Source organism: Triticum dicoccoides, chromosome 6A, assembly GCF_002162155.2.
Source record: "Triticum dicoccoides isolate Atlit2015 ecotype Zavitan chromosome 6A, WEW_v2.0, whole genome shotgun sequence".
NCBI classification, from domain to species: Eukaryota; Viridiplantae; Streptophyta; class Magnoliopsida; order Poales; family Poaceae; genus Triticum; species Triticum dicoccoides.
Window position 1 is genome coordinate 16,087,029 of NC_041390.1, and position 11,521 is coordinate 16,098,549.

The following is an 11,521-nucleotide window of genomic DNA, read 5'->3' on the forward strand; positions in this document are numbered from 1 at the left end:
TTGTTGTCAACCGGACCGAATTGTTTGCCTTTATCAAGTTGTGCGTTTTGGTCGTCGACTGGTCGCTCGTTTCTCGTTTTTGGTCCCATCTTTCTAAGCGAGAAAAGTATGAGGCGGTGCCCTGGTCAATCCGGAACATTTTTTTTTTGTCCGTTCAACGCGGACGTATCCTCGTCAGCTTGCAAAACTTCAATACGTTCTCGGTTGGCCACTATCGCCACCTCTCCTGACCACAGAACCGCAGAGCACCAGCAGTGCGCGGCGAGCGAGTCAACTAAGCCATTATCCATGAACGAGAACGGCGGTGTGCGGCACTGGCACGCCGACGTGAACGGCGTGTCCCTGCACGTAGCCGAGCAGGGCCCCGCCGACGGCCCGGCGGTGCTCCTCCTGCACGGCTTCCCGGAGCTCTGGCTGTCGTGGCGCCACCAGATGGCCGCGCTCGCCGCACGCGGCTTCCGTGCCCTGGCTCCCGACCTCCGCGGCTTCGGCGACTCTAGCGCCCCGGCTGACCCTGCAGCCTACACCATCCTCCACGTCGTCGGCGATGTCGTCGCGCTCCTCGACCACCTCCGCCTCACCAAGGTGCTCCCTTCTTTGCACCGCTATAGCTTTGTGTTTTTACCCCTCGGCCGTTGCGAGTGACGCGCTGACACCCGGCGCCGGCGCAGGTGGTGGTGGTGGGGCATGACTTGGGCGGCCAGGCGGCGTGGCATCTGTGCCTGTTCCGGCCGGACCGGGTGCGCGCCGTCGTCGCGCTGGGGGTGCCGTTCTTCCCACGCTCCCCTGGACCCGTGTCGGAGATGTTCGCGGCGCGCGGCGATGGCTTCTACATCACGCAGTACCAGGTGACGCTGTCCTATGTATATTTAGCATGCATCCATTCTTCTTATTGCCAACGCCATGCGCCGGGAAGCAGTGAATCGACTTCTGTGACATAGAAATTAATCACATACAAACTGAAGCAGATGATGTTTTTTTTTTGGAGAGAGAGAGAGCAAGCAGAGCGGTGTTGCAGAGCAAAAAATAAAAAAAATATTTAGAAGTTTCAAAAAATGATACATTCTATGTTTTAGATGATGATACCATTTGTTTTCTTAAGATTAGAACAATGCGCCCCCGGGTAAAGTAATAGTCTTCCTCCAAAATTGAACAACAATATTTCACATAAGTAATGGTCTGGCAAGAGAGGTTCGATTATGATTTGGACAGATCCACTCAGTTGACCTTCATTTGCTCCAAAATTGCTGGCTCTTTTGCGGGTCCAAAATTACAGTTTCAGGCCTCAGGGTGGCACCATTCATGCATAGAGCATAAGGGCATGTACAATGGTTATATCTTAGCCTTATCATTGCTGAGGTGGAGGAGAGAGAAATGAAAAAAGAGTTTTTGTCTTATCTTAGTTAAGAGATGATCTCTTAGCATAGTTTGTCTCACCACAAAGTTAGGAATAGAGATAAGACTAAGATATAACCTATTTTACGTCATGTTTTATTGTCATATCTTAGTTGCATGGTGGGTGTAAGATAAGGCTGTCTTATCAACCATTGTACATGCCCTAACCTTCTGGTGGTAGACTAGTAGTCATGGTTTCGGAGGAGGACGCTTGGAACCTGGGTGTATGTTTTTTTAAACTTGGTAATTACAAACATGGTTGAAAAAACTTGATTTTTTTTTGGCAAGGAACATGATGAAGTGTTCTACTCATGTAAATTTTTTTGCTAAGAAATAACTTTAATTGTACAAAAAACAAAGTCAGCACTATATTGAGGTTATTATTCACACTTTTATGTTCTCACTTTTTTTCTTCTCTTTTTTGCCTAAAGGTCGACTGGAGTTTTTCGTTGGCGAATTTTTTATACGAGCAGAATATCAAGTTTGTTGTCAACGGTTTTCAAGATTTTTTTTGACATTTTCAACAATTTCTTTATTTTTTGGGGCATATCAGGTTCATATGCACCCAGGTTCCATGTATTTTCCTCATCTGTATGTATTTAGCGCCATAGCTGTTGCAAAACACCAACTTGTTTCAAAATCATGCATGCAGGAGCCTGGAAGAACTGAAAGAGCATTCAATCGGTACGCTGCTGCAACCGTCCTAAAGAAGTTCTACTCAATCAAATTTGATGACCTCACTGCTCCTCCTGGAGTCGAGATCATAGACTTTTTGGAATCATCATCATCCCCACTTCCTTGGATGACCGAGGAAGAACTGGGTCAGTACGCCGAGAAGTTTCAAAAGTCTGGCTTCACCGGGCCGCTCAACTACTACCGCATGATGGACACGTAAGTTTCAGAGTTTCTCTCCATATGATTTCTATTCGACCTAGCTTCGTAGCACTAATTCATGGGAACACAGGAATTGGATGCTTACTGCGCCATGGCATGGTGCGAAGATCACGGTGCCTGCAAAGTTTATCGGGGGTGAGAAGGACACTGGTGTCCAGTCCTTTGGAATCAAACACTACATTGAGAGCGGAGCTTTCAAGTTCAGTGTTCCGGATCTTGAGGTTGCCATCATTGAAGGTCACCATTACCTCCAGCAAGAGCAGGCCGAGAGGGTGAACTCTGAGATATTGTCCTTCCTGGACAAGTTATCTGGCGAGGAGACGCCGAAATAGCCTTACTAAGAAATTAGTAAACATATGGTGTATGAGCTGGTTTTGGATATGTGAATCACTTTTCGTGGACTGAAAATTGGCAAAGCTCGTAGAACTATATACTCGAATAAATGTGAGAGTTCTAGCTATAACTATTTGTTGAGTTGATCAAATACAGGAGCTAGCATGTAAAATACCAAGTGTTTAAAGCGCGCGAGGTTTGAAGAAGATGTAGCATTGTTATCTTAGCAGAAGACAAAAGGTACCTTGAAAAGTGGACTTATCTAGTATAATACAAAAAAAAATAAGGTTATGTTCATGGGTCTTGCACTTGAACATGGGAACTTTATTTGTCACAGTATTGAAGAAAAATCTGTATACTATTATCAACCATAGAAACCATAAGTACAGCACTTACCTGATCCTAAATGCTGTAGATATTTTTAACGTGCAAGTACGAAGCAGGAAAAGCAAGCTGCTCAGGTCTACAGCTTGGAAGATTTAATAATCAGAGCAAGGGTAAGTTGCTGATGCATGGTGAAACAATTAATACTTATTCAGGCACAACAAATGCTACTCCAGGGCGTCCCGCCCCGCAGAAAGAGTTCAATTAATCCCAGTGCCCTCCTTTCTTTTTTGAAAGATCCCAGTGCCCTCCTTGCCTGCCCACGGGATGTCAAGTGCCATTCCCTTGGTGTTCCATGGTAAGTGTCCTCATTCGCTTTGTCTCGTGTGAAGCATCATCCCCTTGGTGCTTCCTGGCAAGTCTCACCATTTGCTGATTCCCATTGTATACAACATCAAAGCCCTCAAGCCGCCGCCTTAACCTAGCCTTCTCAGCTTGCAGCTCCTCCTCGGTGTCCTCGTCGTCAAAGTATTCACGACGATCTGTCATCTGTCTTTCCTGCGCAATATCGGACAAATGCATGCTCAGTGTGTCCCCCCAATGAAATCGGTATGATCTGCAGGGTGCTTCAGGTCACCACTTCCATGCCTTTTACAGCCATATCAGTAAGAAGCATTATCATTATCATCAGCAGGTTCAAGCATGCATACGCTGGCCAACAGGTCCGACGACGGGATCCTATACAACACTTCAGCAAAGAACAGCTTGCCGCAGCCCTCATCATCAGCAGCGGCTCCTTCTCTAGTCTTGGCAGTGAGATTGTAATGACAACTAGATCATGATTGACGCGTGTTGCTGCGTCAGTTTATTTTTCCAATAAAATGATAGTAATTTTACAAATAGATAGACATGGAAGAACTGAATTTCTATTTCCAGTGAAAGAACATCCGAACCTACACCAATATTTATTATTTTATATAGCTACCATCATCTATATTTTCCGGGTCATATTGGCCATCCTCTTAGTTCCATGTCAACAAGTTTTTTCTAGCAAGTAATAAATTGGATCATAAATCTACAACATAGGCATTTCATGACCATGAATGTGCCAACAGGTGACCGTGCAAGGAAAGTGTAAACAAATGGCACTCCATGAAACTGATCACTATAGTAATTTTGATAAAGCTTCTCAGCAAAACACATCGAAATAATAGTAGTGTGACATCCTTGCAAAGTCCAATTTTCTCTCTTAATTACATATGTGTAAGTGGCACTGGCAATACAATTGAAGGATGGAGTATCTGATGCAATTAAAACAAATGGATTAATAAATGGCATGTGGGAAGCTGCAATGCTCTCACTGGATGGATGAGCTCCTTCAACCTTTGGTGAATTTGATTCACCCAATGCTTGCGCCCTGTATGTTTGTATAGGAAAAAAGATCAGTGAAAGTACTACATATACATACGGAACCAAAATGCAAATGTGACCTTTCTGTTCAGATCAATACAAATGATTTTTTTATAAATAACAATCCAAGAGACAACAAATACTATTTGGTGAGTCATGTGGCCCCACTTGGTCATGTACATTACAAACTTACTATATAAAAACTATGCAAACATGAGCGCACATTATTCTTACCTAGGAAGAAGTTACACATTCGATGTTTGCTTTAGTTGGTTCGGTGCATGTACAGAAATCACCAGCACTTATGGTCGCAGCAGCATCAGTCTCTCATCAAATCTGATGAACAAGAAGATGAACATATCTGGGGACTAAACTGGACTAAATTAAATATGCATCATAAAGGGAAATATTGTGATAAATTTGTACACAACCAAATAAGATGCAACGATGCCATATGCTCATGACACACTGCTGTACATGTTCTAAATAAGGCAAGCATATATAGTAGGAGAATCCATTTGGCAAAAAAACATAAAATGCAAGAGCTGTTTATTCTAAAATATAATGCAAGGAAAAGATAATTCTAGATATGGAATGACCATGCAATTTGAAAAACTATTCATCTAAATACCTTAAAAATCAGGGGAATGTTTATTCCAAATACTAATGTAAGAATAAATAAATGGCACCTAAAATTCTTTATACCAAATAATAATGCTAATAATTTGTCATATCATTATTGTACCGCAAGATGAAGCAACAAAGTAGAGTGATCGTGGTCATTCCTCCGTTGTCTATCATTGTCAAAACTCTAAACGCACAAAGTCCTTTATAAATCAATTATCAAACTCTTGTTTCGATTTTATAGGCTACTTTTCAAGTGTATCAGAAAGTCCTTTATTGCAAGAAAACATGGCGCCCAATTCAGGCGGGCATGCCTGCTGATCATACGAAGCATTACCCTTCCAGCATTTTGTTAGCATGACAGAGTAGTCTGGACAAAAGATGGCAGAATTCACAGAAATCTTTGTCACAAAGGATACACATTTTACCTATATATTGTAGCCCATAGTTAAGCTAACATGTTCTGTAATTTAAAATGTATGGAAACCATGTTCTCTTATATTTAGATAAACCAAACAACAAACTGGGTTCGTACTACCATAATAACAACAAAGGAATAACACATTAGAAGCATGACAAGGCTATTACTTATTCCTCGGAGAACATAATAGATGTTTATCCAAAGCTGAGACAGTCCTCAGCAAAGAACGTCGGTAAGGAGAACACCAAATTAAAAGAGAATTCAACATTGTAACAACAAAATAGAGCTGAACATACATTTGCATGAGCAATTGTTTTACCTGACAGAAAATCAGCAGTTTGGCATCCCTATCCAATTCGGCTGGGTTTCACAATAGCCTGTTGGACATTACTGCTGAAAGCTTTGTGATTCCCTGCCGAAATGTGTGTTTCCTGTTGCTTGAGAGAGCCCAGCCACATAAAGACATGAGCAGCGAAATAACCTTTCTTGCAAAAAGGGATAACCTGCATCACTGCTAAAGCAGAAGGTCTAAAAGCATGATCATAGTAAGATGATATTTTTCTAAAAAAAGGAATCGATTTGTGAGCACCTCCTTCAGAAGGCAGCATTTCACAAAAAGAATCTGTCTCAAAGTCCGTACAGTTAGCTCTAAAGAGACTACTCATAGCAGCAACCCCATTAGCACCGATCAAACTTGTTTTTTGTGACACATGAAGATAAATTTCGCTCCATGGAGGATCATATCACAGGGTAACATAATGTGCAGACTCGTAGAGACACCTATCTGTCCAGCACTGACCCTCTTGGATGTTGCTCCGTCACATTGAAAAAATGCTATAGGGTACATTATTTTTATTGAATTGAACCACGAGTCCTGCAAAATAAGGATTAGCTAAAAAAGAGCTGCACATAGGTATGGCAGAGATCGCAATAATAAACCAGGCCTGTATATGGTGATGTCAGCTATACATGCTTATGCTTTTCCGGAAAGCATGAAGGCGACATATAAAGAACATCATCTTCTATCTTACAAAGAGCCGTTTATGCATAAATTGAACATTATATGCACATTTTTTCAGGATTTCTTGGCTGATCAGGAAAGCATGATTATATGAAGAACATCATCTTCTATCTTAAGAAGAGCCTCTATATGCATAAATTGAACAGAAGATGCACATTTTTTCAGGATTTCTTTGCTGATGCACATGGTTAAGACAACATATGAAGAATATCAACTTCTATCTTACAAAGAGCCTCTATATGCATAAATTGAACAGTTGATGCGCATTTTTTCAGGATTTCTTGGCTAATCTTGTGTGCATCACCAAGCATACCACTCCATGCAGGGTCCCAAAAAACCAACGCACACGCATGGGCATGGCCACGCTCCTTGCATACATTGTGCACATCGCCATGTACTCCTTCCTCTCTGTTGAACTCCATGCGGCCAATTTACAATCCAAAGCAATATGTACCCTTCTGACATATATGTCATCTGCCAATGCCAAAGCCTCCCGGATTGCGAGCATCCCCAAAGTGCATGGGTCCGAAAGATGGGAGAAAACCACCGCCGAAGCTCCCAGGAAGGCTCCGTCTTGGTCTCTACAGATAGCTCCCGCTGCACCTCGCGCCCGGCCTACTGCGGCATCGACATTGATCTTGACCATCCCCAATGGCAGTGCAATCCAGCGATTAACTCGAGTTTGTGACCCCCTCACACCAGCGACATGCGGCTTCTGGATAGCCTTAAGTTCTGTTATGTAGGAGTTTACAAACCCGTTGATGGCATAAGGTGTCTGGAAGATGTCCTCGTACATTGCCTTCCTTCGAGCGCCCCATAACGCCCATAGGGTGACGACGAAGACAAGGAAATCATCCGGGCTAAGCGCTTCGTGCATGACAAACAACCATCTCTTTGCGTTTTCCTCAATGCATGTACTCATCTTGTCAAGGATCGCCTCGGAAGACAGCGCCCAAGTGCTCCTTGAGACGGAGCAATCCACAAGGGCATGGCGCCACGTATCAACAGCCCCACAAAGACAACAAGCTCGTGAGGTTGACATGTTTTGATGATGGAGTAGCGCTGCTGTGGGGACAGAATGCTTGGCGAGTCTCCATAAGAAACGGGAGGGGAAAGAAACGAATAGGAGGCCATCTTCTCTCTTCTTGATTGATTGATTGTCTTTTTTTTTGAAAATATCTTGATTGATTGGTGGGTTCCTTCCAGCCTGCAAAGCGCACAGAGCTCGCGATGGGAGCCGGCCCATTGATTGGTTTAGTTTTTTACTTCCTGGTTAATTTGTCCCCGCTGTACCAACTTTCAGGAAGCCTAGTTTTGAGTCGGTTTTCTTTTGAGTAAGTGGGTGTTTTCATTTTGGCCACGGCCTTTTATTTTTTGAATTTTGTAGAACTGGGTAGTTTGGCGGTTCCGAAATCGACGAGAAGGCTCGTTGTTTTAAAAAAAAACACGCATTGTAGCTTACGAGACTAACCATACTAAGTAAGGTCCAAACGAAAGGCTGGCGATGCCATGGCCATGGCCCTGGCTTGAGCGCATTGCTGCCCTACTCACTTTTAAAACCTATCAATAGAAAAAACTATTTATTTTAGTTGTTGCCTAGTGAATAGCAAATGCGAAAAATATACTGAATCATAACGAAAGCAACACAAAGTCACAAACACATCACATACTATCTTCGTTCTTGCAGGGTCCAGGTAACCCGGAGGATTGACAATGTACCACAACAACAAAAACTCGAATCGCTCGCAAAAAACAAAACAACAACAAAAACTCGAACAGAAAGCAAAACGATTTCATGAAGCAAGCAGATCGAGTAGCAGGTACTTAGTAATTACTAAGTTTTTGCGGCCGGCTGGCTCACATAGGAGAAGGTGCCGACGGTGGCAGGCTGTCGCTGTCGTTCCCGTAGAACTGCAGCACGGTGTAGACGGTCTGCATGACGGTCATGCCGAGGAGGAAGACGGCTGCGGCGAGGGAGAGGAACGCCCAGGGGCTCCTGAAATATGTGTGGATGAGGTTGGCGCGCCAAATGTTCCATGGCTGCCGGAAGTAGCCGTTCACCTGCCGCTGCACGGCGTCGAGAGCGCTGTTGGGCTCAAGCACCACGTCCCTGGAGATAGTGTTGAACAGCTTGGCCACGGCCTGGTCGCTGCCGATGGCGTTCTGGATGATCCCCTTGGAGCTCAGCAGCGCCACATCCTTGGCCGAGTCGATAATGTTGTCCATGAAGAAGACGTAGCCGGTCACGTCGTTACCGGCGCCGGCGTGCAGCCGCTCAAACGCCATCATGTTGAGGAACATGTACTCGGTGGAGTCGTCCACTGACACCGTCGGCATGCTCAGTGTGCCGCCCTGAAACCGGATGTCGTGCAGGCTCAACGTCTTGCTCGGCTTGAACTGGATTCCAGCTTCGTAGAGCTCCACTGCTGACCGGATGATGGCGTTGTCCTCCTCCGTTTCTTGAAGGTTCCGGATTTTATGACATTTAGTAGCGAGCATGCTCCGGCGAAAGACATCTAGTGGGTGGAGCCCTAGGCCGATGCCTGGTGGTAGCGGGCCGGAAGATTGGGCCAGAAATTTCAGCACCATCCGGTTGATGAAGTCGTCGTTCTGGCCATCCATGCAAGCATTAACACAGATTAGTTGAAGAGAAAGCGACACCATATATTACCCGATATGTTGTATTATCACTTGAAAAAAAGGGCCGTCTATTAACAAGTTGCCTAAAAAGATGACTTCGTTCAGTCGATTTCCCTGAGCCGTTGGATCGTAACTAGACGGCTGGATGAATTTTGATACGTGTTAAACACATCTATATTTTTTGATTATTTTATGCTATTATAATATCATTTTTGAATACTTTTACAGTAATTTTTCTTATTTTTCTAGACTAACCTATTAATGCAGTGTCTGGAGGTAGTATATGTTTTCTGCATTTTTTTTACTTTCTGAAAATCAATATTTACGGAGCTCAAAATAACTTAAGAGATTTATGAAGAATTTTTTCGAAGATAAAAAATCCAAAAGGCATCAGGGGCGACCGCAGGCCCCCTATGTGGCTAGGTAGAACGACCAAAGCCCCACCCGCGTAAGGGGGGCCTGTGGGGCCACTACCCACCGCCTTTCGACAATTTTTTTCCTATAAATTCCATATTTCCTGAAACCCACCATATAATTTTTTTCGCTATTTTTTCCACTGCCGCAAATTCCTCTTCCAGGGAGAGACAATCTGCAGGCCTGTTCCGACACTCTGTCAGAGGGGAATCTGTCAACGGAGCCATCTTTATCAGCCTTGCTGTCACCATGACCATGTGTGAGTACTTTTCTTAAGGACCTTACGATTCATAGCGGTAGCTAGATGGAGTACTCTCTCCCTTGTGATTCAATACAAAATTCCCGTTAGCTACCTCACATGATTGGGGTCCATATGATGTAATCGATGATTGTATTTGCTGGGACGATGAATTGCTCACATTATGATCAAATTGATCATTGAATTATATTGAATATTTTAAAATTTCTTTGCTAAATAATTAAATAGTCATGTATGCTCTCTGATCTATTTGTCTTCTTTGGCCAAGTTGATAGAGAGTTCTTCAAGAGAGTTGTGTATGATAGTGGGTTCAATCTTGCATTGATTCATCCCAGTGACAGAATGGGAACGGAGACGTATTGTATTGTTACGATTAAGAATAAAATGATGGTTTCTTTGTCACACCGATGATAGTTTTACTATGTATATTATGTCACTTTGTTTATGGCAGTACTCTGTTTGTTATAAACTTACTCCTCAAAATGCATTCTGCATATGGTCTTTAGGTATTGCTATTAGTTGTAGATGTTGTTGCAAACGGTCTACATATCACAGATGTAATTTGTATACAAGATTATTCCACGAATAATCATAGTCATAAATATAAATATTGCAACTTAATTACCATCCAACTGTAATTTGTTCACCACAACACATTTATCTTGGTTGGAGAGATGACTCTAGTGAAACTATGACCCCTAGTCTATCTTCCTTAATTGCACATACCATTACATTTGGTTTTCTTGATTTATAATTTTATTATTTTGTTCTATATATCAATTCCTATCATACCATACAAATTTATCCTTGTAACCAGCAAGACAAGAAGCTTGACAACCTTCTTGGAACGATTGGGGCAAGACTATTTTGTGTTCGGTATGCAAGTACCGAGGACATTACTTGATGATGAAATTCCTACTAGTTCCATAAACCTTTGGTTCTCAATAGAGTGAAATACTATCCATGGGGAGGGGGTTTACCCAACCTTCATGTCACTCTTACACTTGGGGGTTACCCAACCACTCTCATGAGAGCAAGCAACTTTCCTCTTCCTCCCGCGTTCTACTATCCATCATCTTTCACCCATGAACCAAACACCCCCCATGACCACCAACTAGAACGGCTGCCCCACCCCTGCCCAGCGCTACTGTGCACGCCTCCTCCACCGTCCATCCCTCTACCCCATGATGTCCCTCTCCGTCATGGATCCCCCACCATGCTCCGGAACAAGTCAAGCCTTTGACTCCATGCACCTGCGACACCACTGTCATGTCATCGCCGATTTTGACTCGCTCATGTCCGAGGCTTCCCTGGCTCTCGCCCCGGCATCGTCGTCATTAGCCTTGAGGTTGTGCCTCCTCTTTTGAATCGACTGGCCCAATTTTTTTAAAGGAAACTTACCAATAGCTATTGTGTACTATTTAGAAAAAAATCTGACGGGTCTGCTACCCAACTGGTTCTTGGGAGCCAATCAGCTAGTGCCAACACATGTAGTATTTTGATACCCTTGTGCATATATGATTCATTTGTCTTCTTTAGGCTAGCCATAGTGGGAGTAAGTTAGCTAGTAACATAATCACTAGTAGAAAAGGGGGCTTTGGTCCAGGCCGGGTAAGCCCATTAGTCCCGGTTCAGTCCAGAACCGGGACCAATGGGTGCATTTATCCCGGTTCGTGCGGCTAAGGCATTAGTCCCGGTTCGTGCCACGAACCGGGACTAAAGGGTGCGATGCCCATTGGTCCCGGTTGGTGGCACCAACCGGTACTAAAGGTTAGACCTTTAGTCC

The 11,521-nt window shown here is 43.7% G+C and overlaps 2 protein-coding genes across 2 annotated transcripts in view; one reads left to right on the forward strand and one right to left on the reverse strand.

Annotated features, from left to right (window-relative positions):
- Positions 1 to 255: 255 nt before the first annotated feature.
- Positions 256 to 2,834, forward strand: LOC119319008 (epoxide hydrolase A-like). The gene is made up of 4 exons (XM_037593534.1): positions 256 to 585; positions 672 to 848; positions 2,048 to 2,286; positions 2,360 to 2,834. The coding sequence occupies exons 1-4, from the start codon at positions 289 to 291 to the stop codon at positions 2,619 to 2,621; spliced, it is 975 nt and encodes a 324-aa protein (XP_037449431.1). The 5' UTR covers positions 256 to 288; the 3' UTR covers positions 2,622 to 2,834.
- Positions 2,835 to 8,069: 5,235 nt separating this feature from the next.
- The window catches only part of LOC119318842 (UPF0481 protein At3g47200-like), a 6,358-nt gene continuing 2,906 nt past the window's right edge, over positions 8,070 to 11,521 (reverse strand). Inside the window, exon 2 of the mRNA XM_037593420.1 lies at positions 8,070 to 9,032. Within this exon, the coding sequence (XP_037449317.1) occupies positions 8,280 to 9,032 (753 nt within the window). The 3' untranslated portion in view covers positions 8,070 to 8,279. The remainder of the gene's footprint in view (positions 9,033 to 11,521) is intronic.